General features: G+C 40.9%; 1 protein-coding gene across 22 annotated transcripts in view; it reads left to right on the forward strand.

The window, feature by feature from the left end:
• Tcf4 (transcription factor 4) overlaps nucleotides 1-26,291 on the forward strand; it is a 347,519-nt gene that overhangs the window by 196,734 nt on the left and 124,494 nt on the right. Inside the window, exon 1 of one of the 22 annotated variants that reach the window (XM_052742449.1) lies at nucleotides 25,446-25,573. The exons of the other annotated variants lie outside the window; for them this stretch is intronic. Within the exon in view, the coding sequence (XP_052598409.1) occupies nucleotides 25,481-25,573 (93 nt within the window). The 5' untranslated portion in view covers nucleotides 25,446-25,480. Of the gene's footprint in view, nucleotides 1-25,445; nucleotides 25,574-26,291 lie in introns of those variants that run through there. 22 annotated transcript variants of the gene reach the window in all.

Here is a 26,291-nt window from a genome sequence, read left to right on the forward strand (position 1 = left end):
CCCGTCCATTGCCACAATAAACACCATGATGGAAAACAACTTGGGAAGGAAAGGGTTTATTTATCTGACAATCCATCATTGTGTGGGGATCAGGACAGGAACCCACCCAGGAGCAGAGCCAGGAACCACAGAGGAGTGCTGTGTATGGGCTTGTTCTCCATGGCTTGCCCAGCCCACCTTCTTATACAATCCAGGATCACCTGCCCAATGGTGGCATCACCCACAGTGGGCTGGGCCTTATCCTCCCATCAGTCATTGAGAAAATGCACCACAGATGTGCACACGGGTCAGTCTGATAGAGGGGATTTCTCCATTGAGGGTCCGTCTACTAGTTTGGGTTAAGTGGACAGAAACTCACGAGTACAGTGATTTATGGGATCCCTGTTAGCTCCAAGTACTGTGAGCATCTGTCTGATAGATAATGAGGACTAAGGGTAGCTTTTAGCCATGATTCACAGGATACACTCCAAGATTACCACACAAGAGACAGAAATTCTGCCTTTAAAGGAATCATAAATACAGAAAATACAGATCTATACATTTAATCTATGGTATTTTTCTTAATTTCTTGTAGTATAAATAATGTTTCTTTTTCTCGGTTTTTAATGGCTATGGTCAGAATAGAGAGAGATGATTGTGTTAAGTAGGGCATATGATTCAGTGGTTAGCATTGCTCTTGGCAGGTAGGTTTGTCTGGAGTAATGGGAAAGCCAGGTACCAAAGCTGTATGTGGTCATAGTGAGTTGGTTCCGAAGGGTTGCTTTTGCCTTTCAGCACCTCAGAAATTTATCATGTGCCAATTTAATTGGCAACTTTTGTTGTCTTGGTGATAAATAGATAAAGGTGATGCACCTTACGTTTTAGTGGCCCCTTGGGTTTGACAAAATACAATTTTGATGTGAGTAAATAAGATGTTCTGTTGTTACTGAGAAAAGGCCAGTGGACCTCTTACTGGGGGTGGGGGTGGGGGCTCACTACAGCCATGCGTGGCCCTTTCAATCATGTTGAAAGATCCAGATTGTACCAGGAAGACAATGCTCGTACAGCTTGCCTTCTCGGAATGCTCATTGGAGGAAAGGGGTGTGCTGATATGATGTGAGAGGAATGTTCTAGAACCAAGGCTGTGAGTTTCACTGCCAGGCTTGTATCATCTGTCTTAGGATAATTGTGTTTCCCTGAGTCAGAAATGCCAGATATCTTCATTTAAAGAAGAAGGAGGTCTTTCCCACTTTCTGAACAGAAACTATTCTCTCCCAATCCACTGTTAGTTGGTGTTGTCAGTGAGTCACTTGGAGTTTACAATGATGTTTTTCGAGCTTGTTAATAGTTAGAGATCATGTTGCCCAGCTCTTCGTGTCATGCATGAACAGACAGAGGTGGCTCTCAGGTTTACTCTGGGCCAAGTTAGAACCCATGCAGCCCGCCGCTCATCTTTGGCATCCTTACCATTGAACTCCATGTGTAACGAACAAGCGCTTCGAATTAATGTAAACAGGCTAGAGCATGAAACACCTATTCTGTGCTTCCTTTCCGTCTCTGAGCTGCACACTTGCACATGTAGATGCACACAGGCTTGGCTCCCTTTACACAGGACTCCTGAATGCCCAGTGCTTTCTTTATACTGCATTGTTAAATTCCACTGTTAAAGCCGGACTTGTCCCTTATGGGTTATTATGGACCTCATTTTGTGCTATAGTGATAGCATTAGACTCTTTTCTTTTTCCTGGTTAAGTCTGTGAAGAATGGCAAGCCATAAGCTGAGAGGTTGCAGCTCAGGCTGCTGCCCAGCTTACCATAAGAACTGTCTGCCCACCTATGGTACAAAGGCTGAATGATGTCTGGGCGTTTTCTTCAGATCCCAGCCTTGTCGTTTTTACAAAGGGAGTTTTGATTTTACTGTTTGCTTGAAAATAAAACTTTAGACACTATAATGTGGACAGACTGCAGCTGTATTACCTGCTCACACCATGAAAATGCATTTATTATTAAATACTGGTTAAAATATTTTTAAATTTAAGTAATGATTTGTCAGCATATGATTCTTGGTTTAAAAGGCTGAGGTGAGAAGATGGCCTGTAAGATATCCTCCTCGGCTGTAGTCTGTTGCATGCTGGGATATAAATGTGTGTCACTATACCCAGTTACAAAGTTTCATTTGTAAACTTACGTTTTGGCGCTGAAAATGAAACCGAGAGCCTCATGGACACCATGTGCTTAAATCCTCTTCTGAGCTACAAACACTTTTCAAAAGCTGATAATCAGGAGCTGAGATGACTGTGTGTTGTATGTGGAGACAGGCATTTGGGTACGCTAGGTAAGCCATAGTTCTCTATTGTCTATCCCACATCTGTATAAGAGTCAGGCAGAAGGTATGTACTGGGCAGAGGAGATACATGTGGCCTTTCAGGTAGCCCTCAGTACCACCAAGTCAAGTTTGTGGCCAGGAAAAAGTGACACATACTTTTTTGTGTGTGTGCAATTTTTGTTGGTATTAGCAGCTCTCCTTTATGTATAGAATTTTGCAAAGATTAAGTCATTTAATCATTGAAGATACTGATCAGAGTGCCCTAAATAGTACTGTTAGCACCTTCTTGAGTAATAGTATCTTTTTCTTTAGGGGAGGTCTTATGCAAATTTTAAAAAGATCATAAATGAAAGACACAGGCATATGTTAAGTCATGGAGTATATCCAATAAGCTTTGGCTGTTATTGTAAAACCAACAGCTGGGTAGCTAGGCTGAAGCATGCCTTCGAGTTTAGCTGGACAGCAGTGACCTATAACTGAAAAGTGCACTGTTGCAAAACCTATGTAGATCAAGTATTCCTACTGAAACTTTTCATTTCGGTCCGGCTCATAACTCTTTGTAACATTAATTTGTCTCTGTACATTCAAGCTGAGAAAGTGGGCTTTCTGGGTTTTTGAAGTTTTCAAAGTCTGATTTCATATTAAAAGAAAATATGAAAAGAATATAGCATATTAAAAGAAAACATATTAAAAGCAACACACTTCTTTTAATACATTACATGAAAGCTACGCAGTCACGTTAATGTACATTATAACGAGTTAGTCTTCTTTTTTATAAGGTAGAATAAAAGTAAGAATCAAAATAGCATTCCTGGAACTACTAAGTGGCTAATGGTGGCCAGGATTGGGCATCCGGCCACATAGTCCTGGCAAACGTTTCCTAAAATAGTACTCATCCAATGCAGTATGGGCCTGCCCTTGGTTAAATCACTAGGAGCACTGACTGACTTGTTTATATGGCTCTCCAGTGTCACATGGAAAATGAAGTTTCTCCTTAAAAGGACATCATTGGGTCCCACCCCCTGGATAGTTTTAACAGGTGGGGTTTAAAGACCCTTCCTGGGGAGCTGGATTGGCCTGAGCAGAGGTTTCAAGGCCTCCCTAGCCCATTTGAAAATGTTATGGGACATGCTCCAATAGCTGTGTGTATCAGGTTAATGTAAGCATAACTCTTTAACTCATATTCATGCCTATTCTTGACTTTATTTTTTCTGATAGTAACAGAATGAATGATTATATCGCATATTATGAAGAAATAAGCCCATCACCTAGATGGAGGGTTTGGAAATAACCCCTATGGATGGCTTCTTTTTATAGCTGTCATATTGTAAAGAGGAAAGACTTGGATAGGGTGTGTGAATGTGTGTGTGTGTGTGTGTGTGTGTGTGTGTGTGTGTGTGTGTGTGTGTACGTGAGATGATCATGTGTTCTTATTAAAGTGAGAGTTGACTTGAGCCCTGCCCCTCCCTTTTTTTTTCATCTGAACTCAAACAATAGGGGCTTCACACAGTTGCTTCTCTCCAGCACCTCCTTCTATACTGCCGTCTTGTCCATCTCACCGAACGACTCAGAGGCTTTGGGTCAATCAGACTAGTGTGAGAAGCCACACCATTAGGAAGAATGCGCGAGAAGGTGGGATCTGGTATGAACTAGTGTGTGGACAAGTGCTTGGAAAGCACACCACCTCCCATTTCATAGGTTTCTAACGCCTACAGTTTGGTGCCAGCCCTTCACTATGTAAGCTTGCTCTAGACTTCTTACTAGCCACTCTAATAGAAGGCTAGAGCAGCGGAGCCCTTGATACAATCCTCAAACAAAAGCTAACCATGACATGGCCGTTTGAATGGCTAATTTCTCTAGCATCTGTAATAAACTTAGGCCAAGTATTTTGATGGGGAAACCTGTGTTGGAGGTTAAAAAGCATAATGAGGTTCTGGAGGGTGGCTTGTCCACCACCATCAAAGAGTGTGCACAGGCAGGAGGGTTAACTAGGACACTTGTGCCATGTGGCAGGGGCAGGCTGGGGTAAAGTCTTGAATGCAGCGTGAGAGCTCATCAGGACAGAAAGGAGCTGTAATGGAAGACCTTTTTTGAAAGCTACAGTTGAGCCATGATACCTCTGCAACAGAAACATAGGTTCGAGAAGGAAGGAAAGGGAAGTAGTTGGCTTCATGCGGTGCAAAGGAGTTGAGCTGCAAGTGAGTCTTTAGATTCTAGTCCATTGACATAGGTATCCAGTGTAGCCAACCCCCTGCAGTGGTATGGCCACGCCTTTCCCAAGCCCTCCGAAGAACCACAGTAAAACTAAATACTAATTTCCCCTTAGTTTAGTTTCTTTACACAGTTTATAGAAAATATTGTGTGGTCCTTTCTGCGCTCCCCAGTGAGCAGGCATGGCCTCGACATGCAGAATGCTGTTTTCGTGGACCTGTATGTGCTGTGGAAATGCTCCACGAGCAACCGCATTATTGGTGCCAAGGACCATGCATCCATCCAGATGAATGTGGCCGAGGTTGACAGGGTCACAGGCTGGTTTAATGGCCAGTTTAAAATCTATGCTATCTGTGGAGCCATCTGAAGGATGGGTGAATCAGATGACTCTATTCTTTGATTGGCTAAGGCTGATGGAATTGTCTCAAAGAGCTTTTGACCAGAAGAGATCAGGGGATATTTGTCATAAATAAAAGTGAGAAAGTACCTTTGGAAAAAAAAATATATTGTGTGGCTAAAGAGATGGTTCAATTAGTAAAACACTTACCACACAAGAATGAGGACCTGAGTTCAATCCTGTAAATAGAGGTAAAAGAGCCAGGTGTGGCAGTGGGCACCTACACTTTCACCTCTGGGGAAGTAGAGGCAGGGCGATCTCTAGAACTTGCTGGGAGCTGGCCTAGCCAAGTAGGTGAGTTCCAGGTTCAGCAAGAGACCCTGTCTCAAAAAACAACGTGGAGAATAATTGAGGAAGATACCAGATGTTGACCTCTGACATTCACATACATGTGCACACATGTGCATGCACACATGAACTTGTACATACACACACACACACACACACACACACACACACGTTCACATACATGCAGTTTTTAAAATTTCTTGTGAAAATACTTTCTGAGAAGTACATAAACTTACAGACATTGAGTGTATGAGCTAAATGCTTTGTAGATTAATTTGGAAAAAAAATTCTTTCATTGTAGAGTATTTCTATTGAGAAAAATGCCCTCCTAGGCTGTGAAAATCGATTGTATGAAATGTTTCTTTTGGGCCTTAGTAAAGAGTCATTTTGATGTTCTTGTTAATTTTATTCTTAGGTGTTTTATGTTACTTGTGTTCTAAACAGAATTGTTTTCTGTTTTTGTTTTTAAGTAGTAAGCTGATGTAGAGGACGGTCATTATTTTTCTGTGTGTTGGTCTTGTAGATATTACTACACAGACTTTCCAGCTTTGGATTTTGTTTGTTTGTTTTTGCTGTTGTTTGTTTGTTTAAAACTTTCTGGGGGGAAATCATTGGCAGATATTGACGGTAATGTCTCACGTAGTGTATTTCCATGTTATTTTGAAGTTGCACTTTTGAAGTCCTGCAATACGTAACTAGAACAATGGAATAGACATCACGCTTCCCTTCTGCCGGCCTGAGTACTTCTGTCCGATGATTCATCATTAACTTCTTTCCTGTCTGCTTTTTGTCTGTTAGGACAACTTCCCTAGGGCCATCACTTCTTAGGATGAATTTGTGTGTTCAAACTAAATCTGTACCTTTCCACAAAATGCCCATTTTGCAGCCTTATAATTATCTACACAGAATTATGCATATTGCTCACTTATATTAAAGATTCCCAGCCTATGTCTGAGATTTTGATACAGATATATTTTGCATACTATTGATTCATTTTCTATTTCTGGGTTTTTCCATCTCTCACACTTGCCACAGTTTTTTCTATTTTGTTTGGTCTTTTCAAAGAAACTTTGTTTGATATTATTGATAATCTTCATTTTGTTTAAGTTCTTTTGAAATCCTATTAATTCTTTATACTTATCCTTAATATATTATACCTAATATGTTTTCCCTAGCTTTTTATATTGCATGTCTAGTTCATTTAATTTTATTTTTACATATACTAATATATGTAATACAGTCATTCTATTTAACAAGGCATTTATTTCATTTGATATTGCTTTGGCAATACCCCAAAGCCTTTTTTATTTACAACTACCCTTGTTATTAATTTCTGTATACTTTTGCAATATCTATTTCTTTGTTTGCTTCTTTGTATGTGTGTGCATGTTTGGATGCATGCGTTTGGAAGTCAGGGGAGAGCTTGCAAGTAGGAGTGCTCTCCTTTCACTCTGTGGGTCCTGGCTGTAGAATTTGGATCCTCAGCCCTTGCAACAGTGTCTTTTACCTTCTGAACTCTCTCTCCTGCCCATCTATATACTTCTAAATAGTATTGCCAAATTTCTGTGTAGCCCAAGAAATTTGGCAATACTATTTAGAAGTATATAGATGGGCAGGAGAGAGAGTTCAGAAGGTAATAAAAAGGCTTTTAGTATTTTCAGTTGTAATAAAATATTTGTCACAGTAGTAGTACAGCTATTTTTTTGTTTTAATACATTCATTATTTTAGAGAACATTATCCATATACAATCAAAGAGTACATAGTCTATTTACTGTGTTTGAAACAATGTCTTATTTATTGCCTGTCAGTTGGGTTTAAATTTCTGAGAGAAATTAATTATGGACTTATCAGTCTGCCATGTATTTGTATGTGTTTGCTTTGAGACATGGTCTCAGTATATAGCCTTGTTGGCCTGGAACACACTGTATAGACCTCGAATTGGCCTTGAATTCATGGCGCTCTGCCTGCCTCTGCTTCTCAAGTACCTATTTGTTAAATGTATCTCAAAGATATGTAATAAATCATTAAAAAGTTGTGAAAACAAAAGAAATTTGAAGAGTTTACGTTTTATCATCAATGTAAGATATTTTCATTTCTTTTGCTTTGAATTGGCTTTCAACTTACATGTTTCTAAACATTTTTTTTTTGAAGGCTTTATCTTATGCATGTGTCTTACCTTTTATTTTCCACATTTTATGTCTGTTGTTTTTGGTGGTTTGTCCTGTACAGCACTCAGCTTTCCATCCCCGTTGCCTGGCCTAATGGGATCGGTCCTACGGCTTGGGAACGTAAACAAACTGATTGAGCATATCATCCGGATTGTCGTTCACACCGGTGGTGTTTTTACCACATTTCTTTGTTTCATATTTTGCTGACTTAAATTTTTTTTTTGGTTTTTTTTTTTTTTTGGTTTTAAGGACATGGGAATGGCATATCTTATTTCATTCCTTATGAAAAATATTCTCATGTTTAACTGACACAATGAAAAGTATTTGTTTTTATTAAGTGTGGAATTGAATAGTTTCCATATCATCCCCAAACAAGAACAGAATCTTAGTGTGTTTATAGAGATTATTTAAACATCACATTTATTTATTTATTTATTTATTTATTTATTTATTTATTTATTTGTTTACTCATTCATTCTGTGTGTGTGTGTGTGTGTGTGTGTGTGTGTGTGTGTGTGTGTGTGTGTCTATGAGAGCATGTTTGTGTTAATGCCTACATGGGCATGCTTGTTGTACATGTAGATGTGATAGGACAACCTGGGGGAGTCAGTCAGTTCTCTTTGTGGGTTCCAGGCAACAAACTCAGGTTGTCAGGGTCAAAGGCAAGCTCCTTTAGCGCTGAGCCATCTCTCCATGGTCCTTAGCACATTTGAGTTACTAGTTCTGCATCCCTTTACCTCTGGTGCTGAAATCAGCATATTTCCTTCTAGATATTTAAATTGCATGAATAATCACCTGGATCCTGGATTCCACAACAGTTTCCTTGCCCCATTCTGTAAATTTTGTGTGCCACACCTTTTTTGGTGGGGGAGGGAATAATTCTTATTTCCCAATTATGTATCCTTATGTAATTCTTTCAGAATACCCCCCGCCAATTGCTTCTCTTTTGACCACCACTTTGAATGCTCTCTGGTTCCGTGTAGAATTTGAGTGCAGAAGCTGCGCCTTCTCCTTGCTGTCCCCTTCCTGTCTCGCTTCTGCCCTGATTATGGCCCCTCCCCATTCAGCTCCATGGATCTTTCCAGGCAGGCATCGGGACGTGGCTGCATTTGGCTATTTTTCTCCTTGTCATCTTCTAATGTCACTCAGGAGTCATTATTTTTTCTTTATAGTTGTGTTGCCTCTATTTTACCCTTTAAGAACTTTCTGGTCCACTGAAGGTTCTCTTTCTCATTTTCCAGCAATATTTGGTATGTATGTTTTTTTCTGAATTCTCACCCTCTCCACATGATACCACTTGTGACGTATGGTGTTATGGGAGGAGTAGAAGCATGTGATTTAGCTACAATCTAAAGCCAGCATCAGAACGCAGAGCTTCAAGAATTAATTCTTAATGCATTCAACTACAGTACCTTGGAGGAGGAGCATATTGACACTATTCTCATTTTATAGAGAAGTTTAAGAAAAGGCATTTAATCAAGTTAATTAATCTTTTGCCTCAACTTGTATTGAATATTTGTTGCACATTAGCAGCTCTCTGTGCCACGGACATAGAAACCCTGCTTTCTAGACCCTTAGAAGTGAGGTTGGCATTCTGAGTCACAATAGAGACTGTATCATGACATAACTCTTTCAGCACTCTGCATGCGTTCAATATGTGCTGGGGCAGGGGGACATGAGGAGGCATGTCTGTGTTGGGGAGAGTGTTGTCATTTATCATCACCTCCTTCCTGTGTTACCGTGCGTGTGGGATGACAATTGTGTTCACAGTTTCTACTGACTGACCTCCCAAGTCCCACCACACTCTCTTTTTGCTGTAGCCGACTGACTCCATGTATCTGTGACAAGTACCCACAGGCGAGCGTCCTGTATTTCTCCAAGTTCCTGTCTGAGCATGTGCAATCTTAGCTGGTCTGCACATGAAGATGCCAAGGCTAAGGGGAGTTAACTTGTTCATGAGTAGTTGGGTTTCTGGTTCCTGATTTCCCCAGGAGGCAAACCTGTTTTAATAACCTTTAGCTGCCTCGTTGTGAATATTTTAATCTCTCCTTTCAAAATCTTTCTTGCCTTCATTATTTCCTTTCCCGATTGAGTCCTCATATCAAAACCCCAAAGAGGTGTGACTATGTGCCTTCTGGCAGAAGGTTTCAGGAGCATCAAGTGGCCAGAGTCGAACTGGAAGCAAATTCTCTGGAAACATCAATAATGTCCGAAGAGCTGGTCTCCCATACAGGATGAAGTCGATGCTGTCTTTTTGTGTGGCTTTTAAATTTGGAGTCATTAGGCATTACAATTTGAACCTAGGCAAGGAATGTTACGATGTTCAATTTGATGAAAAGGCCATATGAAAGCGAACCCCTCCATTTATAAATAGCATATTGCAAAACATTAAAAATTACTTGTAGAATACATACTGTTTGTCTAACCATGTATTCTGCCCCTTTCCTTCTGTTTTGTGTTCATTATGGCCCTACTTTGCAACTGGCCTTTAGTGAACAATCTGACTGACTCCCACACCTTTGAGCTGGTCCTTTTTCTGAAAACTGACAAACTTTATGGTTGTCTGTGGGGGTGCTTTTGTCTCCTGTGTATGTGTGTACATGCATGTGTGTGTGTGTATGTGTGTGTTTGCATGTGTATGGAGGCCAGAGGTCAATTTCTGATGTCATTTCTCAGGAGCCACCTACCTTATTTTTTTGGAGACAAAGTCATTTATTGTGGCCTGGCACTCACTGGCCAGGCTAGTCTGGCTGACCAGCAAGCCCCCAGATCCATCTGTCTATACCTGCTCAGAGCCGGGATGTATAAGCACACACACCAGCACACCCTTATTTCCTGCTGGGTCCTGGGAATGGAATGCAGACCCTTATCCTTCTGATCGCAGAGCAAGCACTTTACCCATACCCATTGCCCCTGTCTTTACTCTGTCCTCAGTTCTCTGAATTTAAATATTTCTGTCTGGGAAAATGCCCCTGATCAAAAGGCTGGTTTTGTGCTGGACATTTGATAGAGAGCCCATGGAACCCAGTCTCGGTTTGGTGGCTCCATTCCTTGTCCTAACCTAACTCTCGGATTGGAGAGTTCAGCATGTGCTTGTGTGGATGAGTATGTTCTTGAGTCTTGAGGCACCCTGTTCTGCATCCCTCTTTCCTCTCTGAAGGGTAGCTAAGGATGAGACAGGAGCTAGGGGAGGAGGCAGCGGCCTCTCTTTGATCTGTTGCAGGATGCATGCGAGACCTTTGATGTTCTCTTTTTAATTGCAAGCTAAAAAGCACACAGCTCTTTTCTCCTGCAGATTGACAGGCTGATGTTTGAGCAGTAGCCAAATAACCCAGTTTAGCGAGCGGCTGAATTTTGACTTTCATAAACATTTAATGAATACATTTTTATTTATGTCAGTTTAAAAAAAAAATCCAGCTGCTGATATTTGCAACCTCCCCCCCCCCCAAATTTTTTACGCTAATGCCAGAATTAGAGTATTTCAGTCTTCCTGGATTTCCTGGTGAGCACCTGTGCAGGTGTGAAGTCGGTACAGACTGACAGGGAGACTCTCTGCTTGCCCTGTGTAGCTGGAGGGCATGCGTGGTGTCTTGGGAGGGATCCACCATGTCACCTACACTGTTTTTGTCCTCAACCATTTCTGTCTTTGGCTCGCAAAGGAAGGGAGCATTTGTGGTACCTCGGCAAAGGGGCTTTTTCTGATGGCGCCCTAGGTCAGAGGGGACGGCCTGACCATCTGTGTGGCCTTCAGTCTAGGGTGTCTGAAGACTTCACCTTTATGCCAGTTTTCAAAATTCTGTTCTACAGAGAACGGAACTGACTGTAGACCTTGGGGGCCTCTGAAGACTTGAACTGCACAGCCTGTATTGAACATGTACTCTGAACCTTAATACCTTTCTTCAGTCAGAAAATGGGTAGAACTGGCTCTACAGATAGGTCCATCTCTGAATCTTTTTAGTGTGGGAAAATTTCAAATACAAGAAAAATTTAGAGTGCTGTAGTGTATAAAATCATGTCTCTATCCTTCAGTGTCAACAGATTACAGTATTTACCCTGTCTGTCTTAGGATGATCTTACCCGGTTGATGTTTTCCAAGTGTTATTGAGCAGATTGTAGGGTGCACATCGTTTTATGTATAAGCACAGCATCTCTGACTATAGGTTCTATAAATAAATAGCATCTCCAACAAATAATCTAAACCTCTCCCCTTCCCCCCAGTTAAACACATCCATAGTGTCATCGCCGAAGCTGGCGGGACGGCCAGCAATTCTTCCTTAGCACTCTGGACCTTTCTCTCCTGACAAACGTCTTTTGTCTCTGGGCGTAGCGGCTCTCACCTGGTGTTCCACCACCTGAGAGGCAGAGGTGAGAGGGTTACCAGTTCAAGGTTAGTCTGAGCTATACAGCAAAACCTTGTCACAGAAAAATGAAACAGAATATCCCCAAACTAAAAGTAAACAGCAGCAGACAACAAATGGGCTTTTGTCCGCTGGTGTCCTTGGACTGAATGTTACTCTTGGGCGTTGACTGTCTTTGGTCTGTTGAGAATCCACAACTTTCCCTACCACCCCCTCTAATAGTAAAGCCAGGATCCTGTCCGACTTGGTGGGCTTGCTTGCTTGCCGTCTTCCGGCCTGTTAGCATGTGTTCCCCACGTTTCCTGTGACCTGAGAGTGGAATCAGCAGGCTTAAGGTTTCCTTTATCTTCCCTTCCTGCTGCATTTCTGTTCCAGTTTGCTTTTCTGTCTCTGTGATAAGTACTGACAAAGACCAATTCGAGGAGGAGAGGATTTATTTCATCTGACAGGTTCATTCCGCCATGGTGGCAAACCCGGGCAGGAGCTCAAGGCCACAGAGGAATGCTGCCTACTGCCCGGCTCTCCCAGGTCTGCTCAGCCTGCTTTCTTACACCACCCAGGACCACCTACCCAGGGGTGGCACCACCCACATGAGCTGGGCCCTCCCACATTGATCTTCAATTTAATCAAGAAAATGCCCCACAGACATGCATGCCCAAAGCTCAGTCTGATGGAGGCAGTTCCTCAATTGAGATCCCCTCTTCTGAGGTAATTTTGTATCAAGTTGACAAAAAAACAAACGAAAACAAAACAAAACAAAACAAAAAAACACAAAAGAAAGAAAACTAAGTAGCTAGGAGGATCATTGTTTTCAAAGTTAGGCCTAAAACAGCACACCTTCCTGTTTCTTCTCCTTTTCCTTCTTTTATAAGCGGCTTCTCACTTAGGTAGCTTCGGCTGCCTGAGGACTCTTGATTTCTCGGGCCTTGGCCTCCTGAGTCCTGGGATTATAATGTGACTGGCCAGTCCTTCCCTTGATCCCTCCCTCCCACTCCCCAGGGTCCTGTTTTGCTTCCAAGTCCAGATCCACATAGTATCTGCCTCTTAATTTTCATGCTCTCTAGATTGCTCTGTGAATTTCTGTGGTGTCTACTGGACCCCTTCACTGTAGACATAACCATCATCTCTCACTTAGATTAATTCACTGGAGGTTGTAAAAGAGAGGCGGGTTACATTTATGGTGTTCCTCCCTGTAAATAGGACTGATTATCTCATACCTCTCATAGGCACTTACAGCTTCTCTGTGTATTTTACATTTAGTCTTCTCCTTGAATTTGTAAGGTACCTCTCAGACCTACCCTATCTCCCCAGAAGAGGTGAGTGATTAAACTCCACTAACATACTTATCTGTACCTTTTTTCTTGCATATCCATAAAGAAATTGTACATTGAGCTGGGCTTGATCCTTGGGTCCTAGAACATGATCTTGAGCACACAAAGAAGTGACCGAATGTGTTGCCTGCTACTTAAATACATGGGTAGTGCTTCTAGGGACAGTAGTGAAGGTTTCATCAACTAGGAGCCTGGACCTTGATCGAACTGTGCAAGTCCCTTGAGGCACCATGGTTTCCTCAGCGCCTTCACTCAATATTGCTACTCAGGTAAAGGAAGAGTTGCAAGTCATGTGTGTCTTAGCAAGAGGAGGGATGGCAGCAAGATTTGTGTGTGTTTGATTGGAGCCTGTATAACAATAAACACACACACACACACACACACACACACACACACACACACACACACACAAAATATCACATGATGATATTGTGTGCAAGTTGGTCTGTTCCTGATTGCCCTGACAGTTTTAGAGTTGCAAACTGGAAATTCATGGAAAATATTGGCTTCAAATGTGAAGCAAACTTTGCCCAGCACAATGCTCAGTGGGTTCTGATGGAGGTGGGGCTCGGCCTTCTGATGGAGATGCCAAATGAGTGAAATTTGGATGGTTGATCTATTTTGTCTTCTGAGTATATAGAACTCCCTTCAAATAGCAATAAAAATTACCTATTTAAGTAGCTTTAAAATTAAAACACCCAAGTGTGTAAAAAGAAAGAATTAGTAATCCTGAACACTAAGATTCCCTAGTGGATGGACAAGGCAAGCATGAAGGCCAACTGTATCTGTGTCGGAGAGCGAGGCATAGATGAACATACAAGTTCAAATCTATGCAGTTATCTTGAGCAAGTTATGAGGAATGTTCTAATGAAACTTTAAATGTATCTAGGTGTTGACAGTATTTTCAAAATAATTAAAAGATAACTGTTGTGGTGACCCTTTTAATCCCCACCACAACAAGCACAATGCAGGAGAAGGAGTTTTCTAAGTAGCCATAACACCCTGAGTGCGCCTGATTTCCTCTGATCTCAGAAACCGAGCAGTGCTGGGCCTGCTTAGTATTTGGAAGGGAAAAGGAACTTTCATAGTCACACTGCCTTATTTAGAACTATTGGATCATAGTTCTTCTAGAATTTAAGAAGTACTTGTATTTTGGGGAGGTTAATGTGGTACATACATACAGCTTGTACTGTATACCTCACCCCAGCAGAGTTTTAGACAGTTTTAAGACTTAAATAGATGTTATTTCCATAACTAATCTTGTGAACAATCATACTTAGAAAAATTAAAGGCAAACAAGCGTGTCTTCTTACCGGGTCATGTTTTAATCACAAAACTACAAACAATTCTCGGAGCTCTAAGAATATCAGAAGTAAGGAAAAAGACTGTGGACGTTCTGATTAACAAATGAGTACTCAACTTAAAAAACTATAAATAATTGGGGGCTAGAGAGAGGGCTCAGTGGTTAAGAGCACTGGCTATGCTTCCAGAGGACCTGGGTTCAATTCCCAGCATCCACGTGGCCGCTCACAGCTGTCTATAACTCCAGTTCCAGGGGATCCGACACCTACACACAGACATACACATAGGCAAAAACACCAGTGCACATAAAATAAAAGTAAAAAGTTATAAATAATCAAATATCACTAACAACTTTTAAGCACCATGTAAATTACATTTATTTCACTCAGAGAAGACAAGAAAATCTAAAGGAGTATCCACATCTGAAATAGGCTTGATCTTCAGCCTGTTGTCTGTCAGAGCCTGTTTTAGTTGAAAAAATGAACAGATCTCTATCAGGCTTATTATTACCTGGAGAGGAATGTTCCAGAGCCCCTTTACCTCTGCGTTCTGCCACTGTCCTCCCAAATCACCCTCAACCCATAGCAACGAGGACAGTTACCCAGTGTATCTATAGGAAATGTCCAAATATGGTAGATGTAGCCATTAAGGGAATGAACTACTATGGAAAAGGGACCCAGCTGTGGAAGTTATCTGTCAACTCTATTCCTTAATGTGCATCCATATACTGTCAATGAGCAAATAATCCGTATATGGAAAGCAAATGCAAGCATTTGGCTTTTGTGATTTAAAATGGGTATAGGAAGTGGAGCCCAGTAGCACAGACCTGTAATCTCAGCTACTTGGGAGACTGAGGCAGGAGATTTGCAAGTTTAATAGCTGCTTGGGGATGCAGAGCTCAGGGGTAGCCTGGGCAAATGACACCCTGTCTCAAAATGCAAAATAAAATAAGAAGCTGCAGGGGTGTCATCAGTAGAGTTTGCCTGGCATGTGCAAGGCCCTAGGTTCAATCTCTCGTACTGCAAAGAAAGTATGTAAGTGGTGTCGGGTAGTGTATCCTTGTGTGTGCACACATGTGTGCCTGTGTGGGTGTGCATACATCTGCTAATCACTGACAATCCACACACACTTGAAAATAATTTTAGAGTCTACATTCTTTTATTATTTATTGATTTATTTGTTTTTTCAAGACAGGGTTTCTCTGTGTTGCTGTTGTTTCTGTGACTGTCCTGGAACTCACTCCGTAGCCCAGGCTGGCCTCGAACTCACAGAGATCTGCCTGGCTCTGCCTCCCGAGTGCTGGGATTAAAGGCGTGCGCCACCGCTGCCTGGCGAGAATCTCTGTTCTTTAACCCTCTCCTGACTTATTTTTCTATGTTTGAAGTTTGTCAAGCCTTGCTTTTTGTCTGAACTCAGCTCCCAGCCATCCAATTGCTTTTATGCAAGTCCTTTCCTGGGAAATGTTTTGTGTGAAAAGATCAAAGTGTTTGTTTCTTTTAAAAATTGAAACACGAAGTTATTTCCTTTTGGAAGTGTATGTTCTGTAGGATTCTTCCGTGGATTTTGTTCAACTGGCTTGTGAACTAGTTCGGCAAGTCAATGCCACATGCTCAATATCTAAATATATTTATAATGAGGTATTATGTGAACACGTAATAAAAATATACCTGTCCTACATCCTTGGGGAGAGAAAGAGAATGTTTATTTATACATGCAAGCGCTCCACAGTTCCTTTAAGAACCCTTAAAAATTGCTGTCTCCTTCTAACTTTGAAAAGTTTTCTGGTGGCTGATTGTTTTTGCATCATCTTTTTTTATAATCAGGGCTGCTTAGAAAGTTGTCCATATGAGTGCTAGGACAATGGAATGACTGGTTGCCAGTTATTTTACTAAACAAATCTTTCACGGGGTCAGTGAGTTCTTTATAGGTTTTTGTAGGGTGGGGCATTGGGGCGTGAACTCAAGAGTTGAATGCACTACTGCAAATAGGTCGTCAGTGCTGAAGCTGACTGGAGTTGGAGAGTAGAGAAGAGGCAGGAGGAGGGGAGGCTCCTGGGCATATGATTTAAGGATGAGCATGAGGTAATTGTTAACATTTGCAGATGTGATGTTACCAGGAGCCATGTGAATCCAAGCGACGTAGTGAAATGACACAATTTGGTTGTTCATTGGTTTTCAAACAGTTTTCAAGTTATCTTGGGTTGGTAGTTAGTTTCCTCCTACCTCCGGCCACCTCATCTGTAGAGTGGGATTAATAAGATTCTCCCCTCAAGGGGTTGTGATAATTAAATGGGCTACTGCAGCCAACAGAGCTTGAAATACAGCGAGTTCTGTGTGGATATTTGCTGCTCTTTGGCTGCCATCATTTAGAGTAACATCTATGCTATTGAAAAGTGTCCCCTACATCTGCCTATAATCCCAAGGCATTGTCGTAAGGGAACAGCGTTAGGGCCCAGGGTAGGGCGATTGTCTTCCCCTAGAGTCCCTGGAAGTTCCAAGGAGATGATGTTTGATTCTCATCTCCAGAGGTGTTTTGGAGTGGTTTGTCTAATGCAGAGTGGGAAGATCAATCCTTTACGGAGAGGGCTCAGCTCTGGTAAAGCTAAGCTACAGAAGTGAAGCCCAAGGAGGGTGGTTGGGAACACACAGACTCACCATGCTTAGGCCATCTTTAGCAGAAATCTTCACCTAAGTGTTCTGTTTCCCCCAAGCCCACCAAAGTATATATAGTTGGCATATAGCAAAGGCCCATGTCTTCTCAGTGCGATAGCCATTTCTCTGGCTTTGCTTTTGTTCAAGCCAACTTGATTTTAGTAGTCAAGAAAGTGGAACCCAAAGGCTAGGTATCTAAGATGTTGGAGCAACCTAAGGAGAACAGTTTCTTTGTTAACTAGTTTAAATTCTCAGAGATGTTTTCACATCCTCTGTTCTGCAGACTAAGCATCCTCTTTAAAAATCTCCACAGGCTGGGTATGGCGACTCATGCCTTTACTCCCAGTACTGGGAAGGCAGAGGCAGGAGGATTTCTGTGTGTTCAAGGCCAAGGCCAGCCTAGTCTACATAGTGAGTTCTAGGATGGCCAGGGCTATATCTCAAAAAATAAGACAAAACAAGTCTTCACAAAGCCTGCCTCCACCTTGCTCCCTGGATTCCCATCTCCTCTGTCTGTTCCGCTCTAGGTGTCCACCTAGGTGGTACCTGCATTTCCCCGTGCTGCCCAACTCTCAAAAACCTGTCCCTGTGGTGAACGATGGACCATCCAACAACCATACCTGCTTGAGGAAATGTGTCCATTTTCATTAAACAAATCAGGCAAAAAAAAAAATAAAAGTCAATGGGTGTACATGTGATTTGTGAAGCACACAACTAATTTCTTCATATGCATGACCAATTCTGATTCTTCATCTATACTTAAGTGGACTGGGAGGGTAATGAAGAAATGAAAGAAGTTTTGTTGAAGAGATGTGATGAGACTTTTGTACATTGGGGACTACATTTAGCTTTTGAGTGATGCACAGCCGATGTGGGAGGAGAAAATCTTAGGGGGAGAGTGCAAAGGGAAGTGTAGGGACTCTGTGTCCACAGGAATAGAGAATCATGTGCAGACCAATAATGGTTGAAACTTGGTAAGCGCATTCCCTGGCCAGGCAGTTAACCGAATCACTTGACATGTAATGGAAGCATACTATGTACCAGCACCTACTGTACCAGATGCCAAGATCACAGAGACAAGGGAACTTTCTTCCTGCCTTGAGGGACCACGTTAGCAGTGAGAAATCACAAACATCAAGTTTCTAAGAACTTTATATGAGTGATTCTCACAGTGTGTGTGTGATCATACTCCCATGTTCCAGATAAAGAGTCTGATACCCACTAGATTACATATCCAGGTGATCCAGGGCCCAGTGGCACTCACGTGTAGCCCTGCCGGATTCCACTGTGTTAGATGATTCTTCTGCAGTAAGAAGAAAGATGCCTTCAAAGTCAGGATTCTCTAACAATGATTGATAGCTCCAGCTCATCATGAATGGCTTGGGCAGATAGAGCACAGAAAGGATGGGGCATAAAGGACATATTTGTCAATGTCAAGTCCGGCTGGACCCACTGCTTGCTAACCATGTGGTATTGGTGAGGACACATAGCCACTCTAAATGTCCCCATCTGTACATTGGAGGATGTAGTGTCTGCCATGTTAGTGTCTAAAGGATCTGTACTTGTCTCTGGCTTTGGTTATTATTATTAGCATCAGCAACAGCAGGAGTGATTAGAGGGACAGATCTGTACACACATACACTCTCTCTCTTCTTGATCTGACTGATAAAACAGTTTTGCACTTACTTCAGTGGTTAGAGATCATCTGCTATGTCACGTCCCCATGCTAGTAGGCACTATTATGTAGTCAGCAACTGAAGAACTTAAGTCATTTCCTCGTCTGGTAAGCATATCAACAAGCTTGGCCTCCATGCCCCACGTTCAGGAAAGAGGACATGTTGGGAGGCAAAGAGCTAATCACACAGAGCGGGAGGCTGTATGGAGTTACGGTTATTTAGAAGGAAGGCGTTTCAGGGTGATTTGAAGATTTCGTTAGGCATCTACTACTGTGCTGGATAATCCCAATATCCTCCTGTAGTAGTGTGAGCTTGTCACGCTGTTTGCGGGTGGGGATCTTTTGTCACATTCCACTTTAGTGGTAACTTGCAGAGTTGGCCATTAGGCTATAATTGAGCAACCTGATAGGTTCACGAAGAAGACCCTGCCCCCTGTTCCCAGAGAGACCAGTCCCATAAAAATGGATTTTCTATATCCTTGCCCAGAGAGGCAAACATTTACAGTAATCTTGAATTAGAACTCCCCCCATCCAGTATGATAAAGACTGACATGTGACAGATTAACACTCTTTTATTTTACTTAAATAGTACCATGGTCAAGTGAGACTCCGGGTGTTTGCTAGGGCCATGTTTTTACAGGAGTGGTGCTAATTCACATGTCTGTTAATAGGTCCTATTAAAGTTTTCCTGTTTCACTTTGCTACACTATTGCTAACAAAAAGCATTTTAAGGAAAATACTGTTTATATGCTATTGAGTGATTACATGTCAAATTCTAAATTAAGCCATCTTCCTGAACCATCCTGAGAGTTTCAATTGACAATAAAGTGTTTTTCTTAAATTCTGTATAGTTTATATAGAATTTTTAAGCCTAATTATATTTTGTTACTAGTTTCTTTGATGCCTCCCCCCCCCCCCCGCCCCCCCGAACTTGCACCTCCCAACAACTCAATTAATCTTCTCTTTAATATGTAATAGACGACCTGGGCTTCCAGAATGCATTTTCATGGACCACAGAAAAACCTTCTCACTTTGGTGTATACAAGAAATAATGTTTTGTTTTTGTTTTTTAATTTGAGAAGAAGTCAAATGGGTGGATTATAAATCTCATCAATCCTTGGGCAGTTGTAATTTCCATTAAAAAATGCATGAATTTTTACTTGACTATTACCACGTTATATATTAAGTTGCAGTTCCCATAGCAACCTTTGTATTGCATTATAACATTTAAATGTAAGGTGTTTTTCTTTACAAGGAAAGACAATATATTTGAATTTGGAAATGCTGAGTGAAATCTAATCACTGTTAAAATATTTTGCTCAGGATTACTAAATTCTTTGGGAGTTATGCAAATTTCCAACCAAAATTGTGGAGTTTGTTTGTTTATATTATGGAAGAAGAAAATAAAATTTTTTAAGTATCAAATACACAGTCACTAAATGCCCATAATTGGTTTTGAAAAGAGAAAATACAAAATTGGACCAGCCTTGTAGTCATCTGTCAATGTCCAACACCATAAGTAAGAGTTTAACTTATCCTACTTCATATGATATAGAGAGTTCTATCCCATGTCAAACATTTTTTTATTTTGGTACAACTGGCAGATTGACTTTAAACCATTTTTATCTTGTATTTAGTTGAGTTAACAGCAAATTACTTCTCTGTTCGAGAAATAAAATCAAATGAGTTGCTGAAGAAATCATTGTGGCATTTTGAGGAAAGTAGCCACTTACTCTTAAGTTCTGAGATTCTTGGCCAATTTCTTTACTAAATATGGGGGAGTCCCTATCTTCTTGCCAGTGTGGCCCAAGGCCATGAAGCTGTCACTGTTGATGTAGACTCCTATATTTAACCCTTTCTGCTTTTTATAGTGATGTTTCAAAATTATTAGCACTGTGTGGTGTGTGTGTGTGTGTGTGTGTGTGTGTGTGTGTGTGTGTGTGTGTGTTTCATTTTTCTTTCTTTCTTTCTTTTTTTTAATGTGAAAGTAGAGTATCTGATTGTCATTCCCAGCTTTGGATGACTTTGAAGTAGTAGTCGGTAGGTTTTCCCAGGACTGTGCTGAAGGGCCGAGGGAAGAAGTTGAAGAATATGTTAGGCACCGTTTCTGCTGGAAATTTTACATATGTTGTTTCTTCTACTCCCAATAACTCTGGTAAAACATTTATTAGTCCCTCTTTACAGGGGAGGGAAGAGTAGTTGTCTTCCAGCAGTCTGTATTTCTCTGAGCTTGGGTCCATGCAGAACTCACTAGTCCTCCTTCTTACTTTGCTTCAATCAATCCTCCTTCTCTCCCTCCCTCCTTCCCTCCCTCTGTCCCTCTCTCCTTTCTTTCCCCCTTCCTGCCTCCTTTCTTTCTTTCTTCTTCTTCCCTTCCTTCGTTTATTGTAGTAAGGGTTGAGCCTGTTGCCTCGCGTATGCTAGGCCACTGCTCTACCACTGAGTTATAGCAACAGCTCCTTTTTATTTTGAGATAGGCGCTTGCTAAGTTGCTCCTAAACTGGCCTTGAGCTTACTCTGTAGCCCAGGCTGGCCCTACATTTACAGTTCTTTTACCTCCGCCTTCCAAATACCTGGGATTACGCAACTGCCCCACCAGGCCAGCTTGAACTTTTTTTCTGATTTTCTGTGGAATACAGTATGCACTATAAATTTAATATGAACTATTATTTTTTGAAATGTCTAAAATTTTTTAAAAGAAGCGACTTGCTGAATGACAATCTCAATAATTTGTATTTCTCTGTTACATGGCAACCATCCGAGCCCCTGGTTATCTCTGCCATCCCGTCTTTCTAATTTTTCCCCCCAAGTCTTGTTTTGCTGAAATTAAGTCCAAGACAGAAATTAAAGTAAGCTGTAACAGAGCCTTTCTGGACCTTCAGGGATCAGAGATAAAGGCTGTCCAAGGTCTGACCTTCAGTTGTAAGCTTTGAAGTTCAAAAGTGGACAGGTGGAATTACTGTGTTCTTCATTGCCCTTTGGTGCAAGATATATTCTAGGTTGCCGAGTAAGTGCGAACAGCAGCAAAATTATGGCCCCCTCCTGCTACTAAGTAAGTCAGCAATGGCCCTTCTGTGGTCAAAATGGCAAATTCAGCAGCAGCTATTCGATAGGGATTTGCAAAAACTTCCCCATGGCTGTTAAGAATCTTGTTCAGCAGTGTCTTTGAAAACCTAATTTTGTGCAGAATTAGCCATGTAGATATGTCCTCGGCTGTACCCAAGTGTTTAAACCACATCTACTTTGTAATTTTTCTCTCCATGTCTGGTTTGCACCTAATGCTGCAAAATCTTTTAGGTACCTATACCGATGTCCAACATTTATAAGTTTCGTAGCCGTGCTGAATTTTATTTCCATTTTAAAATAACAAATCCCCGCCTTGATGGAGTCAGCTCCCCATACAAAGCCACTATACATCACTGGGGGCTGTGGTGGAAGAATGGAATCGCAGCTGTGTGAGTGCTAGAATACCCAAACATGAATTAGACTCACACGCATTTGGCAAAAGTTCAGAAAAGGAGCTTAATCTGGTTTCATCTGAGACTGCTTTTCTCTGGGCTGCAGCACCCCCGCCCCCCAAGATGTTGTGTCTGACATCAGATCACAACGTAATGGTAATGACGCAAAAGAAGAGGAAGCCTGGAAAACAAGGGGCACATTTTCCCCCTCGGAGGTCTCCTGACCCCCACTTCTCTCTTTGCTTTCCCAGGACCCACCCCTGAAACTCAAGGCCGTTCACCTATTAGATAAATTAATCATATGCCCAAAGCAGTGCCTCTAGCTCTCTGATCTCACTCATATCTATAATTAAGGGTAAATATAATCTTCCTTTTTCGAGATGAACCACCCACCCATTACATTTAAAGTGCTGACTGAAATGAAATAATAGTTCAGAGCAAGATGATTTTAGTTTAACAAGAAAAAAAAAGTTGATAATTTAAGCTTCGAGCAGTTACTTCTATTTTTGATTACCATTCACTTATAAATCTAATTTGAGATATAAGCCACTTCTCTGTTTCCCAAGTTTAATTCATGGTTTACATCCTTGGTTGTATAAGCCAAGCTTAGTAGTTGATGAAGGAGCGAAGGTACTCACTCAGCCCCGAATGGAATAAGGTCAGGGCTAAGATGACGTTAGAAGTCTTCATGTTCAGACCTGCTAGGAAACAAACAATGGTGTGATTGCCTTGACCCTCTCAGAATCTTGACTTCAGTATCTGCATGGCTATGTCAGGCATGGCTGTGTGCTGGGGAGTGGGCCGCAAGAAGTGAGTGACTCTCCAGTCATTGGAGCTTAGTGAACAAAGTTGGTATGTTTTCTTCTTTGGTGGTTGTGTTTTAAGGCTTGAAATTGTTTGCCTTTGGATGAGAAGCAGGGGAAGGGCTTGTCTCTTCTCATCTGGACAGTTAAACTGATTCACAAGCATGGCTTTAAGATTTACAGGTTAGATGTGGGAAACACCACATCTTGCTTCCCATGTTTCCTGGTTGACCTGATTGCTGTGAAGCTAGAATAACCACGGAACACAAGCTTGCACAATGTAAAAAGCAAAACCCAAAACAACAAAATACAGGACCCTTAAACTTTCTGATCCTATTTAAGGCAAGGATGCATTTGCCCATTTTGAAAGTAGACTTGGCTTTTAAACTTAAAGTCCATGAAATATAAATTTGTTTTCAAAGCTATACATACTTGGAGGTAATTTTATCAACAGATGAATGCCTTATCTTTTATGTGTACTGTTTATTTAATTTGCCTTAATCAAATGCCATTGACTTTTAAACATTCATGTACCCAAGTGTTTCAGCAGTGGAAATTATTTTTAATCTTTCTCATTACTACAGAGGGTGAGGCGTGTGACATAAAGACCAAACAATAGTAAATAGTCATTGTTCATTTTACCAGTAGACCCTACAATAAGAGCGCATATATTTTTATCTTCATTTTCCCTGTGGGGGTGATTAGTGCCCCTTTAAATCTGAGGAAATGTTTATTTTTGTTTCTTTAGAAGAATGATTCCATTGTCTAAGTGAAAAAAAGGGGAGGTGGGGGGGGGTCAAACAAGTCTAAAAGAAAGAAGCAGGAATGCGTTCTTTTTTTTTTTTTTTTTGGTGGGTGAGCGATTGTCAGGAGTCTCCATTTGGAAGTGCTCTGTAACTTTGCTGCTGTCATTCCACATAGTTCATGTGGCTTTGTAGAGGACTTGAAGGCTGATTTGCTTATGCCTGGCCCATAGGAAGATTGTCTTTGAAATCAACAACAAGCAGGTCAGGCCCAGCCAGTTAACTGTGCTATCATTATCTTTTTTCACAGTTCTATTGTGAATCTTCTAAAACCCAGGGCAGCGAGCTTGTTTCTTTTTAGTTGCCCTACTGCATAGATTTCCTTTTCTGGGAGTGAAATCTTTGCTACCAGGACCAATAGGAGTCAACCAATGGGTAGGCCCATTGGAAAGAGAAGTGAATATTTCAGAATATTTGTTCAACCCTTGCTTGAGGACTTTATATATTTTTTTGGGAAAAGGGATAAAAGGAAAAATAAGAGTAATAGCTGCCAATACAATGTCTATGTTATTGACAGATACCAAGCTAGTCTTATTCCATGGGTCATGAATGATGTAGCTTAATGGTAGACCATTTGCCTAGAACGCAAGAGGCTCAGCACACTGTAAAATAGTAAAAACAACAATACTATATTATTATTTTCAAACTCTTTTCCCAATAAAGTGAAGACTCAGTGGTAGATTTACCAACTTATAGAGAGACAATAACTTCATATAACAGTAACACCTTTATCAGTGGAGATATCAAAAAAAAATATTCTTGGAATAAGAGTTAAATAAATGGAGAAGAATTTGCCAAGAGTGAAATTCCAGGTAGAAATTCTAATATTTGAATGCCTAAGATGATAAAAATAAATGCTTGATGTCATATCCCTAAATTCCCTAATTCATAGAAACGTTGGTTGTAATGTGCTTGGTGCTTTAGTTTGCCTCTATTAATACTTTCCTGTCTTCTGAAAGTTCTAGAAATGCAATAGTTGAGTGTGCTGATGTTAGATTTTTATCTGGCAAATGATCCAATTTTCATCCTTTGTGGATGAAACTAAGATGTTAGCAATGAGCTAATTGTTCAGTAATATCTTTTCACTCTTAGAATCTCTTCTTCAGTTTTTTTTTTTTTTTTAAGTAATGTTTATCATGTATCCCTTGAAAAAGTCGTAAGCTGGAAGCAGGGAAGACAGGCATGCCAGTGGCTGATTAGCCTGTGATATATTGTTCACCAATAGGCACAGAACCCCCCCCACCGTCGCCAGCTCTCTCTATGATATTTAGCTATATTTTGGTGGTGAGGAGAGCTTCGAATTTTTGATTTTCCAGCTTATGGGTCATATTTGACCAACTGCTTTCACTGGAAGACATGCCACTTTGTTGAGCTATTTAGGAATCAAAAAGGCTGTCTTAATTTAAAACAAGGACCCTTTGTTTTAGGTGGTGACTGCCTTGTGAAATTTTTCAGTTCTCAGCGGGTTAACCAGGGAACAGGGGCAGAGTCATAATTGGCCTATTTAGAGTATTTTGCATGTGAATAGTGTGTTAGTGAAGCATCCCTAAGTCTGTTGTGAGTGACATGGTGATTAGAATTTAGATTAGGGAAAACACATTCTGTACTTTATCAAGGACAGTAATTAGTTCCATCAGTAAAAGTTGATTACAAGTAACGATAAAGTTAGATTTTTTAGTACTTAATTTTAAAATTTCTTTATTAAATAGCAAATTTGTTCTTAATATAAATGGTACTATCTACACTTGTTTTATTGCCTATCAGAATAATTGAAAGAACAATGTGTTCAATGCAGAGTATAATCAGGAGGTTTATATTGTGGGTAAGTTTCTATGTAGCTTTTAGAAAATGTAATATTATGTAATCTGTCTTATGTCATCATTTTTTGAAAAATTAGCAGTTTGTCACACCATGATAACTTTATATTTGCAGGAATGTGTTAGTGTTCAGGTAAATGTTTAATCCATGGGGATTTATTTTAGTTTCTGGTCGTCTTCAAGAGGGAATGCTGAAGTCCTCAGGGTCATTCCCGTTTGCAGAGGATGCCTACTTCTGCTATAATCTTGAAAGTTTGCCCTGGGATTTGAATTTCTTCTCCACTCATCTGGCATCCTGTGCAAAGTCCTGGATGATCAGGATGTGTCCGGTAGAGAGTGGGCCATCCATACTCATCCTCAGTGTGTGCAGCCGGGAGAAGTTGTATGTTTTCCAAGAAAAATGAGATTCATGTTAGTCCTTTAGAAACAAGGGTGTGAATAGTTCCCAGTATGGGGAAAGAAAACATTCATGTTAAATGACATTTTCTTATGGAATTAAAGTGTTAGTCATCTGAAAATGATTTTCAAAATATATTTGGTTTAGAGGGTACCATCTACTGTCTTCAAAGTAAAGGGTTAACAACGCGGAACTTGATGAGAGCTTCCTCACTGGCTTTTGCTTTTCGGCAGTTGTTTGGTTAATTGTCTTAGCTCAGTAAATGCTCCGCTCAACATCGAGTGTGAGGTGGTAAATGTGAAAAATTAAACTTCCGTATTTGTTTT

The sequence above is a fragment of the Peromyscus californicus genome, unplaced genomic scaffold (assembly GCF_007827085.1).
Source record: "Peromyscus californicus insignis strain IS unplaced genomic scaffold, ASM782708v3 Scaffold_17__1_contigs__length_78620276, whole genome shotgun sequence".
Classification (NCBI taxonomy): domain Eukaryota; kingdom Metazoa; phylum Chordata; class Mammalia; order Rodentia; family Cricetidae; genus Peromyscus; species Peromyscus californicus.